Source organism: Typopeltis vanoorti, chromosome 1 (genome assembly GCF_054136105.1).
Source record: "Typopeltis vanoorti isolate ZY-2024b chromosome 1, IOZ_Tvanoo_1.0, whole genome shotgun sequence".
Lineage (NCBI taxonomy): Eukaryota > Metazoa > Arthropoda > Arachnida > Uropygi > Thelyphonidae > Typopeltis > Typopeltis vanoorti.
The window spans coordinates 128,471,983-128,496,651 of NC_143549.1; the positions used below are offsets into that span (position 1 = coordinate 128,471,983).

Below are 24,669 nucleotides of genomic sequence, written 5' to 3' on the forward strand. Positions count from 1 at the left end.
CAAAATGCCATCTGAAAAATACACATCAATTTCCTACTTATTATTAATGAGTTATCTCTTTGAGTAAGCACAAAAACAATCATATTCAGCTAAACCAATTTTAACTAACATCGATTTTTAAGTTATGCAATTTATGCTAAATTGCATAACTTAAAAATATTTTGCATGAAAATAGACAGCAACATGGAAAACGTGATTTGCATTCTGTTGAGAATCTGTAGAACGTAAAACATTTCAGCTATTATGCACAGTTTTTAGTGAAGATGATAAATTAAATATGGAAGATAAAAAAATAAGCAGTTCTTTAAGGTGGAAAGCTGGTTGAATAAATTTCGTACGGAATAAGGAGAAATTGGCCAGAACTCTTAAACTAGTGGTGCACATGACAGTGTTCCAATCAGTTTTAACTGATGGATCTGAAAGTTGTGTTAGAAATGAAACAGTTGATCAAACTATAGACCACAAGATATAAGAGTTCTGAGAAAAATTAGAGAGTGAACAAATGGCAAGAATCATTTAAAAGGATGATGTTAGAAGAAAATTGAAACTTTTATTTATTATAAAAGAATTGTCAGTAGAACTAATTTATGGTATATGATCAATTAAACAGAATAGGCAAGGAATTGTTATCAAAATGTGTTTGATGGCAGGACAAAGACCAAGAAGAAGAAGAAGACTTAGTCGAGAGAGTGAGAGAGAGATCGATAGATAGATAGTAATGCTTACAACAGGGGTTCACAAAGTACGGTACGCTTACCACAGGTGATAGGCGAGCTGCTGCTCAGTGGTACGAGGTCGTTGGTAGAAAATACAGGTTGCCCTCGGTTTACGACTGTTCAATTTATGCCGATTCACAATAATGCCGGATGCCTGTGCGCATCTGGCATTATTGTGAATCGCTTTCTTACTGTAGTGTGGTCTGACTGAGAAACGACGTTTGGGTGTTTACAGAGCTACCACGACGTATATGTATCAAACCTAGTTTTACTGTTGAATCTACCAAATTGTTCTATTTGTTTTTTTTTTTATATACGTATTTAAATTGATAAAGTACGTAATTACATACCATGTCTGATAAAAGAGGTGCAGAAAAGTTAGCAGAACTTGGTGTTAAGAAGGCGCAGAAATCAATCGCACTTGAAAACAAGGTGGATGAAGAATGGAAGATGGGCAGACACATGCTAATATCTGTAGAAGTATGAACTTACCTACATCGATTGTTACTACAATTCTGAAAAATGCAGATAGAATAAAACAGTCTGCGCAACAATCTACGGCAGTACTAAATGCAAAATATGTAAGTTATAGCAGGGATAAACTCCATGAAAAAATGGAAAAATTATCATTATGGGTGGATGTTTTGAATCATAAAGACATTCCTCTGATGCAGGCTGTTATAACTGAGAAAGCAAAAACAATTTTTGAGGATCTTAAAAAGACAGATGGAGGCGAAGAAACATTTTTAGGAAGCAAAGGTTGGTTCATGAGATTTAAGTCTCAAAGTAAGTGCCATAGTGTCGAATTGTGGTGAGGTGACAAGTGCAGATGTTGCTGCAGCGGCTGCCTTTCCTAAAGAATTTCAAGACTGTAGAATAAGGAAGTTATCCTCCTGATCTCATTTTTAATGTTGATGAGAGTGTGCTCTACTGGAAAAAATTCCATCATGCGCCTTCATTTCCCGTGAAGAACATTCCGCTCCAGGTTTTAAAGCTACAAAAGATAGACATACTTTTGTTGGGTGCAAATGTCTCTAAACTTTGAAGCTTAAACCAATGTTGGTGTATCATTCCCAGACATCACACGCCTTCAAGAATCTAAAAGCCATGCTGCCAGTCTATTGGAAATGGAACAAGAAAGCTTGGATTACACAAGACGTTTTTATAGATTGGTACACAAATTATTTTTCTCCTACCGTACTTCACTTCTGTGAAGAAAATGATTTGCCACCCAAGGCATTGCTTCTCTTGGATAATGCCACTGAACATCCTCAAAACCTTGCTGAAATAAGAACACCATTGGATGTCAAGGTTGTTTACGTCCCCACACACAACAGTGCTTTTGCAACTGATAGACCAGGGGATTATATCAATCTTCAAATATTTTGAAGGGCATTAACAACATCAAGGCAGCTTGGAACGAAGTGTCAGCAAAGTGTTTAAAAGGAGCATGGCGAAAACTTCTTCCAGCATTTATGCACGACTTCGAGGAATTAGAGCAAGAGGAGAATGTTATTGAAGTTACCAAGCTTGCGTGAGAGGTGGGATTGGACGATATTGAAGCTGAAGATGTGACAGAAGTCTTAGGTAGCTATGATAAACTGCTTTCCAATGAAGACCTAAAAGAATTATCCGAACAGGTAAGTCAACACCCAAAGGAAGAGAAAGAAAACGAAGAAGGTCCTCTGAGAGATATCAAAACGGCCGATTTAAAGAAAGAAAAATAAAATCTAGGCAGCTAACACCGGATACTTTTTCAAAAAAATACAGGTGATCCGAAATCAGGAACTTCAACATAGAAATATGTAATATCTTTTCGAAGTTTCATATTTTTTGTATATAATTTTGTTTTGTTTTCGTTATTAATAATTTTATTTTAACAAATATATATATATATATATGTATTATCAAAGCTTTAAATATAATAATGTTACACATACTTCATGTGCATATTTTTTTGACTGCACGGAACATAACTTTGCACCTCCCATTAAAATTGGGTTCGGTTTACGCCCGTTTTTTCAGGAACGAAAGTAGGGAGTAAATTGAGGGCTGCCTGTATAACGTAATATACAAAAATAAAATAAAATGCGACAGGAAGTCAAGGTTGAAGTTATTCATTTATTTTAAATGTCATTTACATGACGTCCATGAATGCCTGACGAAACATGGCCGCAACACAAGCAATGAACACAATGAAGTTGCCAGTCAACTTGAATAACTAATTCGACACAATTAGATTAACAAGATTCACATTCCACAAAAAATAAATCGCTTTTATTAATTCTTAACTCACTACAAGGGTGCAAACGCCTCAACTAGAACGTGCTTTCAAAAGTTACATTAATAATACAGCTGCATTGCTGTCACATTGTTCGCAGCGATTACCAACATACAACCAATCCATGGAGGAAAAAGGCATAGTCTACCGAGACGATGAAAAAGCAGAAGCCTTTGCAGACACCCTGGAACTGCAATTTCAACCAAACTACACTCATGCGGACTTGCGCTTAATTGAAAAAATCCACAGGCAAGTACGCTATGCACTTCATCATACCACCAGCTGTGACAACACAAATTATATTACGCCAAAGGAAATACACAAAATCATCAAGAACCTCAACAACAGAAAAGCACCAGGTCCTGATCAGATTTCAAACAAAACCATAAAAGCACTCCCTCACAAAACAATAATGCATCTAGTGGCAATCATCAATGCGATGCTAAGACTCAACTACTCCCCCACTCGCTGGAAGCAGGCTGATATAATCCTCATGCACAAACCGAGGAAAACACCTCAGTTCCCCCAGAATTACAGACCTATCAGCCTCTTGTCAGGCCTTGGGAAAATTGCTGAAAAAGTAATACTAAAACGCCTTCAAATCGAAACGGACAATCTAGACCTAATCTCAAAAGAACGATTTGGTTTTCGAACCGGTCACTGCACAACTCAACAAATCCACAGACTTATAGAATATATAACTATCGGATTTAATTGGAAACAACATACAGGTGCAATTTTCTTGGATGTGGCGAAGGCCTTCAATAAAGTGTGGCACAAAGGCCTCATCCACAAAATAACTGCAAAATACTTAATAAACCTCATCTAAATCATAGATTCTTACCTGAAAGATCGAAAATTTCAAGTGAAACTCCGTGGACTCAGATCCGCTACAAGAAGTATAACAGCAGGTGTCCCGCAAGGCTCCCTATTATCACCGCTACTCTTCAACATTTTTATCTCTGACGTCCCAAGCACAGCATCAATCACCATGGCTTTCTATGCAGATGATATGGCGATTCTGACCAGATCACTCAGACCATACCTAGCCACACAAAGACTTCAAAACGCAGCAACGAATCTTGAAGAATGGTTACGGAAATGGAGGATAGATGTCAACGCCGACAAGAACACGGCCATAGTGTTTACAAGAAGGAAAGCAGCCCACCACAGATCAGTCACGATGTTCGACACTGATATCCCATGGAAAAAAGAAGTAAAATACCTGGGAATCAAACTAGATAATCATCTCAGCTTCAACTCCCACATCTCTCATGCCTACAACAAAGCAAACTCAGCAATAGCTCAATTCTACCTTCTACTCAACCGTAGAAGCAAAGTCAGTCCAGAAAATAAACTAAGAATATACAAAACAATCATTAGACCTATACTAACCTACGGTTCACCAGCGTGGAGCCACACCTTCCCTAGCAACATCAAAAGATAACAAATAATCCAAACCAAATGCCTCCGAATGATCTTCGATGCCCCGTTGTTTGTGAGGAACGCTATCCTCCACCAAGACAGAAATCTGTCAGATATACCCACGTTTCTACTCCAGATAGCAACGAAGTACTTTGCTCAAGCATCACTCCATCCCAACCTTCTCATTCGTAAGTCATCAGATTACGATGAAAAAGAGAGATGGAAATGTGAACCCAAAGACGATCCTGATCACAGATTGAAATATTTCTACACAGCCCTAATTAGGGCGAGCCAAGTGTTCAAAACTTTCTTTCTGTAAACAATTAAAAAACAAAATACCGATTAAGGTATAAAAACACAAGGGCCTGATATCCATCCAGCCATAGAAGTTAGAGGTGTCACATTGTTATAGAAACTTAAACTAAACGTTGCTTCCTGATCAACTTTTACAATGCCCTGTGTTAAATCACGAGAACTGCCGAAGCTCAAGACTCAACAAGTAGCATTCACAATCATATTTCATCCATTATTTTCAAATTAATGTCGTCATTTCGGTCCAGATAACTAGATAAACATGGTGAGGAAGCAGCGTTGCGCCAACCGCCTTTATACCCATAAACCTTCAAATTGTCAAATTATGATCCTCCCCCCCCCCCCGGGGAAGTTGAAACCCATTGTGGTACATAAACTAAGCTCGGTAATGTAGAGTGGTACGTGGTTGAAAAAGTTTGGGAACCCCTGCCTTAGAAGATAAAACCAATATCTAACAATATTGGAGAATTGCAAATAAATTAATTTGGAAGCAAACGGTGATTAGAAAGCTAGTAATGTAAATTTAATTATGGAATTGAATGATGGAAGAATTCGGTCTTTGATGGTTTACTCTTCTATTAATATGGACAGCATAGAAAAGTGATTTGTGACTTGGTCTAACTAATTTATGACCATACCAAAAAAAAACAACACGTTGCATGTCTCATTGATATTTTTTCGCCAGAAGACATCTGAAGAATCTTGGCAAACTTAACATGTTTGTAAATCTGAAAACACCAAAATTATCATAGATATCTAGTCAGGTTTCTACACTAGTCAAGCTCTGCTGAAATGTTGTAGTTTTTCTTCATTCCATTGGTATTGGTAGGAATATGAACTACCTGTCATGGCCATTTTTTTTTTTTTTAATGTTAAAATATTTACATAGTATCAAACCAGTCCGGATCAGATTGGAATTATGGCCAAAGCAACTAAGACCATGAAACCGGTATATGCATCCAAAATTTTCTTATATTCTTCTGGCTGTTTTGTAAAATGAAAACCTGAGTTTGAGGAAGTGGGGGGAGGGGAGAAAACTGACACTTTTCTATAAAACTTGATGTAATGTGTGTGTGTGTGTGTGTGTGTGTGTGTGTGTGTGTGTGTGTGTGTGTGTGTGTGTGTGTGTGTGTGTGTGTGTGTGTGTAATTCACACACACACACACACACACACACACACACACACACACGTATGTACGTGTGTTCTTACTGCTTTTCAGTAAGAACACACGTACTTACAGAAACAATGATTGGAAGTAAGAATTGTATTTAAGAAAGAACGCAGATCGTTCAACTCTCATACATATCTACATTCCTTTTGCAACTGATATCCTCTAGCATTTCGTTATTCAATGTTTTACTCAGAAAGTCGAAAAAAATATCAAAATATACTAAAAATTCTGAAATTGAGGGGGAAAAAAATAGTTACCTGTACTAAACATCTCTTGCAAAGGTCTGCTTTCACTAATGACATTGCAACCCATCTGGCAGCATACGCTGCTGATCTGTCTACCTTAGTAGGATCTTTACCAGAAAATGCTCCACCGCCATGGGCACCCCATCCTCCATATGTGTCCACGATGATTTTTCTACCTGTTAGCCCAGCATCAGCCTAAATAGGACACAACGAACATTGTGCAGGTATTAATAAGTTACGTAGACATGTTATAACGTATAAGTGGAAATAAAGGGAAAACTCAAAATACCCGCATAAATTAAATAAATTATTCCTTTTATTAAAAGAGAGTATACAAGATATATTGGAACTAATTAACCTTTACGAAGATTAATAGCCAGTCAATCTTCACCTTAGCTATCTGGCTGACCAAGACTATCAATCATAAGCGCTTAGCAAAGGCTGGTCGATTGGTAGAGCCTCTGCTACTAATGACTCACGCAAAAAGTTAAGCAAGTTTGAGCGCGGTTAGTAGTTGGAATGAGTTCAATCGTTCGATGCTGCTGGCACACTCTCCCTCGATGAGTCTTTGGACTCCCTGGAGGTGTCACATAATAATAATAATAAATTGGAAGAACTATGGGTCATTCGATTCTTGTCATTACGAAAGGAATCTTTATATGGGCTTTTTTAATTGAAGGTGAGTTAGCTGATCTCTTATGATGGTAGCAGGGTTCTTTTATCTTGAAAAAAATCGGATTTTTCATCCCATGTAGAGACAAACTGGCCAATTTACTATCGATAGTGGTGGGCAGTAGAGGGCGTTGCGTATTGATAGTGGTGGTAGTACCGTTGTATGTAGTTTGGAGAATTAAGTAATGGAGACGGTGAGTTGCATCTAGTGGAGTTGAGTACCCTCCCACAATGGATCCTTGTGGGTGTTGCGTAATAATCATAATAACCAAAGGGCATCCGAACTCAGAATATTTCAATGTGTTAATTTCAGTTAGCACATTTTATGAATAAACTGTGAATTTATAAATTAATACTTGAAATTTATTTTAATTTCAATAAAATGCCCTCGTGACGTCAGTGCTATATCCCTATCAGAACAGTTGACAGTTATGAAATGTGCCGATGCTCACCGCAAACAGGCAGTAGGTAGGCATTAACTAACCTAATAGATGTTGACTCGAAATAATGAAATAAAATAAAGATAAAAATGTTTTATGCATTATTTTATTTATCATGTTGACAGCGTTTACTCGCTAATAAAGCTATGTGATTTATTTAAAAATTATTACTTGTATCTGGAACACACTAGAAATGTACAGTTGGGTGTACAGTATTATAACTCGAATTTTATGGCATACCATGTGATTTTCAACAAGTAACATAGCACAATCAATATTTCTATGCATGTGAATATCTTAATGTCATTAGACTCGAACATAAAAGTGGTTATGTTCGAGATAAAAAAAAAAGAAATGTACACAGGATTAAAAATAGTTTGTTTATGCAGCATTGAATAAATCTTTAAATTCTTAGTCTGTCATCATATAAATTAATATGGAGATAGCTTCTTTTATTTATTTATTTATGGTTATATTTCTGTTTACTTAAACCAGAATATAAGAAACCAGTAAAATAAACAAAAAATACTAACTAATAAATAATAAGCCGTCCATTGAGAAATCTTTAAAATGATTAGATAAGTTGGATAGCATAAGTACACGGTATAAAGAGCACATATGTGCTATGAAACAAATTTTAGACAACAGCATACAAATCACTGCTTGAAAGATCTAGATCATGCAGATAAGCAAAGTCAAAAGATTGTAAAGATAGCTATAAAAAGGTGGACTTGAATATGACTAAAACAAAAAGCTCTTAACAAGTGCTAGAAAGAAATTAAAATCAGCTAACATACTGTTGAAGTAGTTAAGAATTTTACATATGTAGGAACTGATATTGATAATGAGGTCCATCCTCATTATGACAACGATACAACAATGAAGATTGACGAAATCAAATACTGCTTTTGTAATACTGAATAAAATATATATGGAAATCATCTACAATATATATTCGAATCAAAATAAAATCTATAGTAATGTGAAGCTATATTATTATATGGATCACAGACATGTAAACTGACCAAATTAAACAGTTTCTAATATTTTTTTTAATAAAATATATCTGGGAAAGTTTATAAATTATTAGTTATATAAACAGACAAAGCACAAGAGTATTGCCAGTGGAATAATAAGACTCAGATGGAAATTGATTGGCCATGTACTGAGATTCGATAGAAGAGAAATGGTAGATGACATGGATCATGGAGGAAGGGGCTAAACTAACTTGGAAAAGAATGACAGAAAAAGAACGAGGCATGATTAATATTGCTAGACAGAACAGAATGAGTTGTCAAAAGGGTAACTAGAGAAAATGAATCTCATGTACCACAGGATTTGAAGAGGATAGGTGGGTTTTTAGGATCACAAGGCGAGCTCTGGAATTTCTAAAGAAACTTTGCTTTATTATCATTATATAGATGCTTTAAATTTTAATGATGCCATCAACAATAAATATATATAAAACTTAACAATTACGTTGTGAGGCATGCGGAAGCTATATCTGATAAAAAAAAAAAATAGTTTCAAAATTCACCATCAGGGACGCTGTATAATGTACCGAACGAAGATGTAATGTTTTTTTCCTCTTTCTATCTGTGTATAAGGAGAAAAGCAACATAGGGCTGGTAAATTATCAGGATGATCCCAATTAACCCTGTATTTTTTTTTTCATTCCCAGAGTAAGAAGTCAGAAGGGGTCAGATCAAGTGAACGAGGAGACCATGCATGGGAAACTCACGGCTGATCACGCTCTTATATCATTCTGCTATATTATTAATTTTATTTTTATTTTATCATTTTCTTTTGTATGATTTACATCTGTCTTGGGGTGGTAGCAGACAAATGCTGCGAAGAATATTTGCAAGACTAGGAAGTAGGAAAGGTAAGAGCACTGTAACACTAAACAAGGTCAAATAACAAAGATTACACATGTTTATTGCTGAAGTTTTCCGTTTCCTTGTATCTTTTTAATCTGTAAAAAGAAACATTTCTTGAGGCAAGATTTAGTTGCACGAATTTCGAGAAATGGTAAAACTAAGGGACAAGTTCAGAGATAAGTATGCAGAATAATATTAGGAGGTGTGGATATTGTAATTAAGCTAAGGATGATGATAGAATGGAAAATATCTCAGTCAGGTAAATAGGATAACATTATCATGAGCTAAATAAGCTGTGGAGAAAAGTTTACCAAACGGTTGCAATCTTTCAATGGCTGATAATGTGGAAGAAGATGTGGCTGATCGACTAACTCGGGAACCGGTCGAAAAAAGCTTAGCAAAATATCCTCTAGTCGTCGACTAGCTTCGAAACAAAGTCTTGCTTCGTGGGGTCAAGCGCTTTGATGTGCAAACGCCACATACACTGAGCTACACATGAGATCTTGTGTAGTACTGAGATCCTCCAGGAAATTCGCTTTTCCCTTTTCACATTTCACATTTCCTGATACTAACTTTATTTCTCATCTCTTAATTTTGTTCCACCACTTCTGCTTATAATACGTGTTTTAAAACAGTTTTCTTTATTATCTCCATTTATTTAGCAAAAAATAATAATAATAATTTTACTACATCAATAATAATATTAAAACAACTTATATTAGTGCGTATATTTATTTTGTGTACACCCAGGCCTGTGTAACCTTGTGGAAATGACATTTGTATCACTAGTGCTAGACAGTCCAATGAAATGTCATTCTAAGTTCGATTCTAGTTGCTGAACTTTTTCCAAGTTCAGCAACCAGAATTAACCAGATGCCAAGACAGTCGATCTCTGGCGCAGGTGAGTAAGGGTTTTTCTCTCTGAAACTCGGATTTTTCATCCTGCAACTCAAGAAAAATTGACTGTATAACTCGCACTATTTCAGACAACGATATATGCGAGATGGCGGCAGCTTTCTGACATAATCTCTTTCCCCGGATGCCAATTAAAATTGCTAATAGTCTCAGCACTAGTTATCTGAGATTAATTAAAGGTGGAGATTGGCTATTGCACCTCCAGTTTCCAAAAGTTAGGACTATTTATTTCTTTATTTATAGTTGTACACTCTCTGGGATCTAGTGAAACTACTGATCATTTCAATAGCGCACAAAAAATAAATAAAAATAAAATAATAACTATTAAATTTCAATTACGTAAACGATTTGAATGCTTAAATGAGTGGAATAATTAAATAATGAACAAATAATAAGCCAGCATTAAATTTTTAACACTCACACTTGGTCCGCCAGCAGTGAATTTTCCACATGGGTTCAGGTGATAAATTGTTTCATCGTCGAGGTATTTATTTGGAATTACTGCTTTTACAACATGTTCCATTACTTCTTTCCTTACTTCTTCTACACTTATCAATTCTGAATGTTGTGTCGATATCACAACAGTATGGACTCTCAGTGGGATGGCAGCACCATGATCAAAATAATATTCACAGGTTACCTGAAAATTGTCACAAACATTATTGCTTACTTGATAATTGTACTGACAATGAATTATTGGAATGAAATATTTAGTCAACTGCTGCAGTTTTGTTAATTTTGCAAAATTTAGAAATTATATACGAAGTGCCACCCATGAGCTCGGGGTTTTAATAGCTCGCCTGAACCGATTGTAGTACAGCCTCCCGCCGCTATAAGGGACGAACAGAACCTTTTTGAATCAGTATGCCAACAGCTGGCAAGCTGAGAGACTGTGTTATTGGGTTACGTGCGTTTTTTTAAAGTAGTGTTTTAGTGGTTCGGTGATTTTCTTCTCCAACTGAAAATGCGGATTTTAAGAAGCAAAAAAAAATCTGCTGCTGAAACCCTACGAATGCTCGAGGAAGGAAGAAGCGTTTGGTGATAATTCTATGAACCAAAGCAAACCGTTTTTTGTGATACAAACGCTTCAAGGACGGACAAACGTCTGTCAATGACTACAAGTTGCATTGCAAATGTGTGCGAGGCTACCCTTGCAGATCGTGAGCAAACTATTCATAATGTTTGTGATATCGTAAGCAAAATGTCGTCCACACATTACTCGTTGTTCGACAGTACCTGGCTTCCAATAACACAAGTCATTCCCCATCCTCCCCTATTCGCTTGATCTCGCTCTCTGCAACTTTTTTCTTGTTTCCCAAGATGCAATTCCGATTGAAAGGGCGTCGTCTTGATACGAATGAGGAGATTCAGGCAGAAGCTGTTCAACACAGTCACACTTGAAGATTCCAAGGATGCATGGAATTACGGAAAAAGCGCTGGGGTCGTTGTATATACATGCCCAAGGAGGACTACTTTGAAGGAGACGGTAGAATCCAGTAGTTAGAGTAAGTAATATATATATTTTTTCCCTTAAGATGATATTCCTCGAACTTTTGGGTAGCACCTCGTATATATTTAATCACGATATTTGATTTTAGCTAAGCATTTCACTAAGACTGCACTGATAAATTCGCTAATACTTTGCATTCCTTTTGTTTCATAAAGTGAGCTGGTCGCATTTCAAATAAAAAGCTTCATATGAAAATTTGTAATATATGTGTTGAATACCCAACTGACATACAAGTACCACATTGCAACCCAGTGATACGCTGTATTCTTTTGTTTCAAATAGACATATTTTTGTTTTTACATGATACTCGACAATAACAAAATATGTTATTTGAATTTAATTTTGTTGGTAGGAATACATTTAGCCATCCAACGATGTATATACAATAAAACGAGATTTTAACACACAAACTATTAATTATTGCTGAATATTCTTCTTTTTTAGCTTCCGCCTTAGTCTGAGAACATTTACAAAATTGTTTGTTGAAATCCATCTTTCCACCATATTTTTGGTCTTCCAACTGGTCTTCTAGTACTAGCACGTATAATTATTCTTTACCTTTGCATTCCGTTAACACACTTTTGCCATTCCTTTTTCTTGTTTGCCATCAAATCATTTATTGCTTGTAAGGCACATTGAATGGCGCTAATTAAGTAGTAATATCGACCTTAAAAAGTCGCAAAACGTCTCTTATAATATCATTAAACACAACCTGCTCATAAGTTGGAATTTTAAAAAGAAGGGTTATTGATAAGAGCCCTTCTCCTCTCAGCCCAAAAGAACTATGGCTGTTGAAAACAACTTTATATTAGAATACTATATTATTAAGAACATCTTCCTAACATCGTGCTGCACTTACCTCAGTTATCTTTTAAAATCATTGCACTTTATTCTGGCGTTAAGTCAAAAAAAAAAAAAAAAGACTCATTCTGCAAGAAAAAAATGAAAATAGCATTTTTCAGTTGTAGTTAATGCGTCGGCACGAGGATGATAAGACAATAACCATTTAGTTGAAGTGGCATAAAAAAATTAAAAAAAAGGCTCAAATTCAGTCCGGGACGAAATGAATATTCAAGACTTTTCAGTTGAAAGTGAGTTTGCCGTCCTCATATGGCTGTGGCAGGGTTGGATGTTTCCTCTCAGATGCTCTGTCTTTGCATCCTGCAAAAGCAGACAAACTGACAGGGGAACACACACACACACACACACACACACACACACACACACACACACACACACACACACACACACACACACACACACACACACACACACCAGATATTCATTGGCCTTAATCTTAAGTTGTTTCAATATAATTAAAACCAAGCAAGCCGGCTCTTTTTATTATTATCCCACAAATATTTAGTGGAAGTTCAGATCTCGTCATGGATGTACTCCATTGCCCGAAAAAACGAAGTTACCGGTACTAATTTTCCTGAAACTACTCTTGCACTGTTTGTGCTACGGCGTGGAGCATTATTGTGCCAGAAGTAGCCATCACAATGCGAATAAACACTCATCAAGGGATATCTCTGTGTTGCAACGAGCTCTATATAGGATATTGTGACTATGCATTGTCAAATGATATTAGAAGACAGCATTCTCCATTACCTTCTTCAGCAATCGACTACCCGATACTTCATAAACTTCGTGTCGCTATTTCTGTACATTGTAATTAAAATGTATTCGTAATTCACCCGATCAAATACCTTTTTCCAGTTGATGACATAAGTAGCACTTGGCTTGGCTTGGCTATTATAGCTAAAAGAAACAAGAATATAGGTATAATTTCGATTATTGTTTGTCTTGTTATCGGGAATGTCTGACCAGTTTAGATATCATTTAATTTCTTGCATTCGAATGCATTTGTCGATTAATTGTTTTGATGCATATAAGATCATTTGATATTCGAATTCCAAAAACATGGTTACTGTTTGTATTCCAGCAACTTCTCTTTTGATGCCTACACTCAGAAGGACATCAGCAAGTGCTGATATTACGAACAAAATCTGTTAAATCGCGATTTTTATTTATTGTTTAAAATATCACAAACTACTGCACACTGCACACCAACCACATGGACATAATGCTAGGAAACAGTAGTTACGTGGTTTGAAGACCCCTAATAGGTCACTGAGAACTGACATTTCTTCTCATTACTAATAGGTCAATATTCTCTATCAAGAACAGTTTTGTTGTAACTACAAATCTTTTTTGGATTTTATAGTAGGGTTAGAATAATTTTGGGTTGGATATATTCTCAAATATTTCAGTTCGCCTGAACTAAATAAACCTCTTAGAAGAATTCCTTACTGTCAGATGTTTAAGCTTTGTATAGCTGGTTTGCCTCAAACGAAAAATATAGCCTCCCACCTCTAGAAACTCAGAGGTGGGGCTATATTTTGTTGTTGATTAGTTGAAAACTAGCCCACGAGAACACAAGCAATTAACAGCATTGATCTCATAGCCTCTTCGACCGTTCACAACCAACTAACCACTATAGATCATAAATAAAATAGTATTTCCAAGGGTGGATGACGCTTTTTATCCATATACTTACCTGACTTTTAGTGTCTGGCCTTGCCCACCAAAAGGTTCCGTTTCTTCTCAGCTCAGACAACTTTGAATTGAGCTTGTGGGCTAAAATCACAGTCAGTGGCATCGCTTCTGTTGTTTCGTCAGTCGCATAGCCAAACATCAGTCCCTAGAATAGTAAATAATTTATACCTTCAGTTAGTTTCATAATACTAATTCCACAGATATTTAACATTTTTAATTCAAACTATATACGAATATATGAGTAGCGGTAATCAGTGAATCATTTCATGATAATATCATTTGAAATTTCAATGAAATGTTGATTTTGACCGATGTAAATTCTTTGAAAGAAATAATAAAAAAATAAAGAAACAAACTTATTATTGCAGGACGAATTTATATAATTTCAATTCAATTTACTTTTAAATTGGGAGGAGAATAATTGACTTTAAAGTTGCACAGTTCCAGTTCTGCATAAATTGATACCAAAAGAATATTAAAATAAAACAACGCGAAAAGAAAAGGAAACTGCGTGACGAAAATGATAATTAAGAGAACTATATCAATCGAACAAGAAGCTGAATAAAAAAGAACGTTAAAATTGAAGGGAACGAAGAAGCAAAAAAAATGAATGGAATAAAAATAATGGCAATGAGTGGAGGGGATAAATTCTTGTTTCGTTCTTTTTGAGTGTCTTCAGTTAGTTATGGTTGCAGGCCGTCAGGATGTTCCTTGGGTTTGACCGAGTGCCTTCCATGTGGGAAATTTTTTGTAAGTGAAGTAGTGTCTGTTTTCTCAGCCTGAAAACGAACCCACCTTCTCATCCCATTTCATCTCATCCCATGAAAACGAACCCACCTTCTCAAACCTATTACTGAAGGCATTCCTTCAGTAATAGGTTTGCTCTTTTATCCTTTTTTTTATGTGAAATCAAAATGAGTTTAAAAAAAATATGCACTACTTTAGCAGTACCTGCATTATTGTGGAATTTGAACGATAAATAAACAAGAAAAACAGAGATTAAAAACGAGTGAAATACGATTTATGAGAACTGCAAAATACACATTATTAGACCAAAAAATGAAGGAAGATATTTAAAAAGAGCTGAAATTAGAAAATCAAACCAATCGAAGAAAACCTAAGCAAAAAAAAAATGGATACAACATATAAACCGAACGAACAACACTCGATTTTCTAAATTAATAAAATATAAACCAAATGGGAAATAAAAGGTCTGGTAGACCTCAGACGACGCTATTAGGTTAAAATGAAACTGGATCAGATCATAAAGTCTATCCGTATTTAGTGTTACGGCGATGATCATCAATTAAAAACTAAGCATTAGACAATGGGCTGCTATTAAAATAATAACCATAGGGTTTATCCGTAAATGGCATAAAACTGCAGAGTAAGGATGTTAGCAGTGTATGAGATATAGTTAAAGGTATTTTAGCGGATGCAATATTAAATTGTATACCTATGCTAAGGAGGATTAATCAGACAGGAGTTAGATGGATTAGTAATATCATTAAGAACGAGCTGCAGAAGAAGAAAATGCTGTGGAGGGAATATAAAGAGAAAGTTGACCAGCAAACTCATGAACAGTACAAGGCTCAAGAAAGATATCCAGCATAGCAAGGAAGGCAAAATCAGATTATGAGAAAAATCTAGCAGAGCAGCCCAAAGAGGTCTTTCGTTATGTGGCGAATAAGAGGGAGAATGACTGTGGAAGATATATCTTAATAAGTGATGATAGTCACGAAGAGACAGAAGTGGATAAAATAGTTGAGCTACTAAGTGACCACTTTGCAAGGGTATATGATTTTAGTAAGGTTACTGCTTTAACCTATATGACAGACTCTAATGTGGGAACAGAAGTAGATGAATTGATGGTTCTTAGGATATTGCAGAATCTCAATGTAAATAAAACTGTAGAATTAGATGGAATATCAGCTGGGATTTTGAGAGAATATGTACAAGGGAGCTGGCAGTGCCTTTGACTAGCTCTTTAATTTAAGTCTCAGTTCTGGTAGAGTTCCAAGAGAGTGGAAAGAATACAAAATAATCCCCTTGCATGAGGGAGGTTCTAAGAGTGCAGTAGCAAATTATAGACCAACCAGTATCTTAGGCGTGGTGGTAAAATTGTACTAGAAAAATTGGTTAAAAAGAGAATTCAAGAATGGATAGATAAAAATATGATACTGATCAACATGGCTATGTGAAGGGTTAGTCATGCCTTAGTATTTACTAACTTTTTACGATAGAGTAACAGCTGAGTTGGATAAAGGAAATGGCTACACGATGATTTTGCTGTAGTTTGCAAAGGCATTTGACAGAATACCACATGGAACACTGTTACACAAATTAGAACAAATGGAGATGGATATGTCTCTGGTTAAGTGGATAAGAGTGTGGCTGCTGGACAGATATCAAAAAAGTGGTATACGGAGGGGAAGAATCGAGGCGAAAACGGATGACTAGTGCTGACTCACAAAGTTCAGTGCTGGGATCATTGCTGTTTAATTTGTACATAAATGATATGGGAAATAACCTGAAAGGAAATATCCAGTTGTTTGCCGATGATGCGAAATTAGGTGGAGTTAATCAAGGGGATGTGAAGAGTTTGTAAAACGATTTAAATAGGCTGTCAGTATGGACAAAAGATAATGGGTATCAGTTTAATGTCGAAAAATATAAAGTTATGAATTTTGGGATAAATAGATTACAAGCCATGTATCACATTGATGGCACTGTACTCCAGGAAATAGATGAAGCTAGAGATTTAGTCGTGGTGGTAGACAGAGAGTTAAAGTTTAGAGGATATATTGCTAAGATTGCTAAGGTAGCCCACAAAATTACTTGGCTATTGAAGAACACATTAACATATAGAAATAAGGAAGTTGTTATGCCTCTTTATTAGGCCTTGATACGCCCATATCTGAATTACTGTGCTTAAGTCTGGTCCCCTGGTGGGGATCAGGAATCAGTGGAGATGATTCAGAGGGGAGTGACCAAGATAGTGAGTGGCCTGTGGAATGTTCCATATGAGGAAGGATTGAAAGTGTATGGATTTCAGAAGTTTCTTGAGAGGAGAAAAAGAGGGGATATGATAGAAACTTCAAGTTGCTTATAGGGTTTTATAGGATAGATTCAGGAGAAATGTTTCAGCACTTGGCTAGAGGGACAAGAACAAGGGGTCATCCCTGGAAGTTGAATAAAGGTGTAGTTAGTAGGGATGTGATGGCTAGAGTTTTTGCTTGGAGAGTTGTGAATGAGTGGAATGAGTTGCCAGAGTCAGTTGTGAGCACTTTGTCTGTTAATGGGTTCAAGGAAAGGTACGATAGATTGGTCTCCCGCGATGAGTCTTCGGACACCATGGAGTGCCCGTATAATAATAATAATAATAATAATTTTTTTTTAATAATAATAATTTTTTAATGATTTCTGAAATATTTACACAATTACAATAATCATCTTTAGTGACATTCCAACTTGTAATTTTTATAAAATTCAGCACTAAGTGCTGCATATGTATTCATTTTCTGCATTGCATTTGAATTAAAATTTTGATAATAATACTTCTTTGCATCTATATTTACAACACGTGTTCTTCTAATATTAACAATGAAGATTACACGGAATTTTTGAATAATGGATAATAATAATAATAATAATAATAATAATAATAATAATAATAATAATAATAATAATAATAATAATAATAATATGATAATGTCTCAGATAAATTACATACATATGATTATTACAGACATTTTTTGCATGTTTACACATTTTGTATAAAATAACAATTTGTCTATTTATTTATTTATTTATTTATATTTTTTTTTAAGTTTGAGAAAGAGTGATTATTCATACAAATTTCTGCATTTGCTTATAAGGATTACTTGTAGATGAGTGAGGCAAGTTAATCCCACCTACTTCGAAGCTTGGGTTAGCTTTTATGAAGAGAGTGGGATTTAGCCTTCACTATTTGTGTTGTTGCTACTGTTTATGTATGGGATGTAGGCATTGGATGCTAGTGATTTATGATGTGTATATTAGTGTTAATGGTTTCGTAACTTTGTTGGTATATTTTCCAGAGTTTGTTTTTTAATGTTCTGTAGTTATCTACGTGTTTTAACTTTCTTGGTAGGTTATTGAGTTGCGTGGGTATCTGATGTGATCTCACAAAAGAACCGTATGAGTTGTTGGAGGGTGTGGGAATGTAGAGAGTTGTTGAAGGTTGTGTTATACGGTATGTGTCTCTGTTGTTTCGGTAGGTGATGTTGAAATAATTCCTTGTTAATGTCATGTAGTGTTTCAGGTTTTTAATGCTCAGAATTCCGTGTATCTCCGTGTACTTGTCGGATATTGGTTGTTGCGTAAGTTGTCCAGATCACTGTTGACACGATTTTCCTGTGTAGTGTTTCTAATTTTGTTAGGTGGCTGTTTGATGTATTTGCATAGACTGTTATTCCGTATCTGAGTAGGGATTCACAGATACTGTGATATAGGAGTTTTTTTTATGTTGGGTGGAATAATATCTTTAACATGGAAGAGTTTTGCTGCGATGATCCGGAGTTTGGTGTGTAGGTATTCTATATGTGTTGTCCATTTAAGGTGGGAATCCATATAGAGACCGAGGTATTTTGCGTGTGTTACAGGTTTGATTTCGGAACATTGGCAGGTATTTTTGCTGTTAATGCAGCGGTATGTGTGACAATGTATCGATAGTGATGCAGGGCGTATGATTCTTGGTTTGTGTATTATCAACATCTGCGTTTTGGTGCCGTTATTTAGAATTGCGTTTTGGTGGAAGTATGTTGGGATTTTGTTTAGGTCTTGTTGTGCTTTGCAGAGAGTTGTGTTAATGTCTGTGTGGATTGCTAGTAGTGCAGTGTTATCTGCGTATTGAAATATTTGACTTCTTATGGATATGTTATGAACATCGTTAATGTATATGTTGAATAGGGTGGGTGATAATATGGCACTTTGAGGTACACCGTGTTTTACTTGTATACTTCGACTGTGACATGTACCTATTTTTGTTACTTGTGTTCTGTTTAAGAGGTAGTTCTTGAACCATGTATGCAGTGTTCCTCCTATACCTATTGAGTATAGTTTGGTGAGTAGTATGTCATGTTCAAGTGTGTCAAATGCTTTGGTTAGGTCCAGCAGTATAAGGACGGCGTACTTGTTTTTGTCGAGATCTTTGTTTATTTTTGTCGGCGATGTCTTCTAATAAAGTAATGGTGCTTTTTGTTTTCTGAAAGCCGTATTGGTTTTGTGAGATGATGTACTTCTGTAAATAGTTCTGTAGTCTGGTGTGTATTATTTTTTCTAGAATTTTTGAGATGACTGGTAGTGTAGCTATTGGTCTGTAGTTCTGAGTATCGTTTCTTTTGTAGTGTATGTATATTGGCGTAATTACTGCAGTTTTTAGTTGTTGTGGAATAATGCCTGTGTCGAATATTATGTTCACGAGTTTCAAAAGTATTGGATTTATTTGTTCAAAATGTGTTATAAGGTCTGTGAGTCTTATTTTGTCTATTCCTGGAGTGGTCTTTGGTTTTAGTTGTATGATTGCTTCTTTCAGTTCCTGTTTTGTTATGGGTGGAAAATACATCGTTTGTTGTTGACTTTGCGTCGGTAGTTTTTTGTTGATCGTTGGTAGTTTGTCTTTTTTGAGTTGTGTGATGTTGTTTGTGAAAGCATGGTTGAATGAGTCTGCTAGTTCCTCTTGGTTTGTGACCGAAGCTTTTTGCAATAAAATCTTGTGCTGAAGTTTTCTTTTTTCGGGTTACTAATTCGTTGAGTGTAGCCCATGTTTGCTTAATGTTGTTGTTATATTCCATGAATTTTTGGAAGTAGTATCGTCTTTTTGCCCTAAGAATTGTTAGTTTATTTCTTGTGTTTTTGTATAAGGTTTGTAAATGTGTGTTACTGGGTGACTTTTTAAGTTTTTTCCATAGATTTTCTTTTTCAGTAATAGTATTTAGTATGTCGTCATTTATTCATGGATTGTTGTCTGTTTGTCGCCTCGTTTGTGTAGGTTCTGTTGCTTTTTTGTATATTTCTGTGAACTTTAGTTGAAAATTCTCGTATAATGTTACAGGATCGTTTATTTTAAGTAGGGAATTCCAGTCTGTATTTTTTACTTGGTTATCGACAATGCTCTTTAGTATGATCGAGTTTTGTCGACTTTTGTGGTGGTGGGAGGGGGGGGTAGGAAACGTAATAAAACGAAGTTGAGACAAAGTAGTGATCGGCAATTTTTATGTTAATTACTGATGATGTATATGTATGGATCGGAGCCCGTATGTTGATATGATCAATGCATGATTGTGTTATTGAGTATTTCTTCTCTTGTTGGGGAGTTAATAGTAGGGTTTATGTTGTACTGACTTAGTATATCAAGATATGTGTTAGTGGTTGAAGAAGCGTGGTCAAGAGTATTTATGTTAATGTCTCCTATTAGGATAAGCCTGTGTGTTGTACGCGGTTCGATGCCGCTTAGCCATGTTTCTAACTCGTGAAGAAAACTGAGTGGATTATTATCTGGGGGTCTATATATTGTGTTTATTGTGTATTTGATACTATTGTGGCTATTTGTGAGTTCCAAAATTAGTGTTTCCGCATGTTTGAAGTGAGTTTGTTTTTCTGTCACATTGTATTTTTCTTTGATAAATGCCACAATGCCACCTCCTCTTTTTTGTTTGGTCTGCATAAGTTGTAGGTTTGATAATTGTTTATGTTGTATGCGTAAATTTCTGTGTCATTTATTGCAACTTCGGTCAGTATTAGCGCATCTATGTTTATCATGGTATAATTGAGCTGTGTTATCAACGTAAGCCAGTGTTTTTTTTATACTTCTTATGTTTGTGTGTATGATAGCGAAGTTGGTGTTGGTGGAAATGTTGTCTGACCATTTCTTCAAAGAGTCAAAGACCTTGAAGTTTATGTTGTCTGACTGGATATGTTCGCCTATGTTTGAGATCTCCATTATATAGTTTTTAAATGAGTTCTAATCTTATTCTTAAGGATGTAAAGAGTTAGTGTTTTATATTGGTAGGCTGTGTAAGTCGGATTCACTTGTAATTATGTATACTCGAGTGTTTTCATTCTTTCTCAAAAATATCTGGGAATTATTTGTCACACAGGAACTTGTAGTTTTTCTATGTTTTTGTCTTCCTTGCTTGGTGTAGAAGATTTTTGAAGTATGGAGTCCAGTGTTCCGTTATATAGATTGGTGTTGGGAGTTTCTTATCAGTTAGGATCGTTGTTCTCGGCCTTGTTTTCTTGCTTGCTGTAAGAATGAAGTCTCTCAGATTTCTGTTGGTAAAACGAGCGATAATTGGTGGCGGTCTCTCTTTATTTTTTTGTGGGCCTCGGTTGATACAGGTGATATCTGTGGTTGCGATTTGAATTCCAATTTTGCTGCCGATCAGTTGCATTATGTTACTTAAGTCTTCTGTATTTTCTTTCGTTATTCCCCCAATAATAATAATAATAATAATAATAATAATAATATCACTTTTCTTTTTCAAATTCCACCCGATTATAAAGTGTCGCAGACCTTTAATTTTCAACTGTAGTGCACTCAGAATATCTGGCATCAACTATGGCTAATGTCATTAAAGATGAAAAGATGATGGTGAAAATAAACCGACAAACAGAAGTCAAGCATACAATAAACTGAAAGAAAAGGAGTGGAAAAGTGCTGAAAGGGGTAATGCATCCATTTCGATGTCCATTAGTAAATTCTCCCAATCAGGAGTTCAAGGCATGTACTCCTGGGTGATGTAAAGGTTAGAGTGCGCAGATATTCTGGATATGAACCCAATAGTGCATCTTTGGAAAGACTTGGAATGTAGAAGGACAAAATAAATGCTTCAAACTCCAGTAATGAACTGGCTGCTAGGAATGAGCCAAATATCATGTGTTTGTTTATCAACATTTAATGGAAAGTTTTTCCAGGAAAATAGAATTAGAGTCACTTCCCAATGCGGGTTGGCAGTGTATTGGTTTGTAAAAATGAAGCGTTTGCGAATACTGGAGTGTCCGTATAATTCTTGCAATATGCTTTATATGTAATACGGCACAATGAATGACTAATATCATATTTTCGAAATGCTTTCACTTTGATGATTCTCTTCATTAAATACCATTTATTGACCTTATTAAAACAAAGCGGAATGTAATTATGGAACACCAACTTCCTGAAAGAAATTACGAAAGAGTTATGTAACAGTCCGAACTATATTGATTACTGTAAATAAGCCATCAAGCTAACATCTGGACGAGTTCAATAGGTCATCGCCTGATGCGCAGTTTACGGCTTATCAGTAGTTAAGCCCTGAGAACCCAGTGTTTCTAGAAGTGTTCGATGACTTGAAACAAGGTTGCAGCTGCTAAAGCAGACAGGATATTATAGCCTGAATTAGGGCTTTCTGAGAATATATTATATCTAATTATTAGATATAATTATTAGATATATTAAATCTAATATATTAGTATATATATTAGATATATACTAGAATTATCTTAAAATACAAATTAAAAAAAACATATATATATAATTTTTCCCCTTTGCTGCATCTTCAGGAGACTAGCTAAAGATCATGATTAAAAGTTGTGATGTTTCAGCAAAAACGTTCAATTGGTGTAGCTTTTTCATATGGGCGCCTGTTCATCCATTTGTTTCATCCATGCTTGGTCTATAATGAGAAATTAACTGACATCTGAAAATATTATAACTATAGAGGAGAGCGCGTAAGGCATTTTCCGTTAGTATGCGATAATGAAATAGCTTCCATGAATCACTCTTAAAAGTGATGGTTTTCAACCGACTTCTTGAAACGTTGCGAATCTCGTACATTATTATCATGGATGGGATTACGTTAAATAATTCGTAAAACTTGTTCTAGAAACCAAACTTGGAAATTTTTCAACACTAAATTCCTGTAAGCAAATGATAGTTTTATCCCGACGAAGACCTAAGCATCCATCTGCAATGTGGTTGTTTTAAGCATCCATTTTAAACTCCCAGTATAGGAAAGGCAACAACCTTTAAGAGGAAAACGAATAGAATGTTAGTGAATGGATTCCTGAAAATTAATATTTTCAGGGATCCTGTTCATCCGTACTTGGGAAAAGTTCTGAGTTTAATATAATACTTGTTTATTAATAGCTTAAACCCGGGGCAGAGCTGACTACTACCGGGTGCGTCCCCAGGTGGCGGATCGGGGAACAGCCTTCAGATATGGAGGTTAGCTGCGATATAAGCAGAGCAATCTGGCGAATAAGCAGCCGTGGACCAACAGCGACTGAGCTATCAGGGCGTGGGGGAGCAGAAGTGGCAACTCTGTCTCACTTAAAACCTCACAAAGCCCAATGACAACTCGGTGACATGGCGAGTAGTGCCGCCATTAAATAAGTACCTACTGGGGTCACCGCCCCTGACATTGGGAAGCAGCATTGTCAGTACTGACACAAGGTTGAAGCCAAATGATGACAGAAAAGCTTGTGATCAGAGATTTTCAGATGGCAATATGATTATATTGTGTACGTCTGTAATACTGCGGAGCAGAAAGCAAATGGAGAAACTACTGCTCTACCTTATCTCCAGAACAACCACCATGGCGAGCAAACCCTTACAATTGGCCCCAAGTTCCCGGCGTCCCTTAAATGGGACAGGGGTGCGAAGAATCTCCGGGCTCAAAATGGTGTCCACTTTTAAAATTACAACTTGGAATGTCAGAACTCTGTATCAAGCTGGCAAATTAAGAAATGCCACAAGAGAAATGAAGAGGCTGGGCATCCGGATTTTGGGAATTTGCGAGACAAGATGGCCAGGATCTGGAAAGTGTCAACAAGATAATATGACAATGTATTACTCTGGGAATGATGAGAACAAACATCGACATGGTGTAGCTGTAATAGTAGATGAAGAAATCAATAAATCAGTAATAAATTGGATTCCATTTTCTGAAAGGATAATGCTGTTACAACTTAAGGGAAACCCCGTTAACATAAATATCATCCAAGCTTATGCACCCACAGCTGACAAAAGTGAAGAAGATGTTGAAGAGTTTTATGAACACCTAAAAGAGATTAAAAACCTAACAAAGAAATATAATATAAACATAGTGATGGGTGACTTCAATGCAAAAGTGGGAAGAGGGGGTGATGGAGAAATTGTTGGCGAACATGGCTTAGGCACCAGAAATGACAGAGGAGATCGCCTAGTCCAATTCTGTCAGGAAGAAGATCTAACAATAGCAAATACCTGGTTTAAACTTCCACCCAGAAGACTGTACACTTGGAAATCGCCTCAAGATAACCAACATAATATTGTCAGAAATCAAATTGATTATATACTGATAAATAAAAGATTCCACAGTAGTATAAAGAGTGCAAAGACTTATCCTGGAGCAGATATCTCATCAGACCACAATCCCACAGTTGCAGAAGTACGTCTTAGATTAAAATCAGCTAAAAAATCACAAAAGAAGAAAAAGAAAATTGATGTAGAAAAACTGAAAGACCCGAACATAAATAAAA

The 24,669-nt window shown here is 35.9% G+C and overlaps 1 protein-coding gene across 1 annotated transcript in view; it reads right to left on the reverse strand.

Moving 5' to 3' along the window:
• Positions 1-24,669, reverse strand: part of LOC150110418 (S-adenosylmethionine synthase-like) — a 61,079-nt gene that overhangs the window by 13,719 nt on the left and 22,691 nt on the right. Inside the window, exons 5-7 of the mRNA XM_090393622.1 lie at positions 14,129-14,272; positions 10,480-10,698; positions 6,164-6,346 (exon numbers count right to left, since the gene is read on the reverse strand). Of these exons, the coding sequence (XP_090249748.1) occupies positions 6,164-6,346; positions 10,480-10,698; positions 14,129-14,272 (546 nt within the window). The remainder of the gene's footprint in view (positions 1-6,163; positions 6,347-10,479; positions 10,699-14,128; positions 14,273-24,669) is intronic.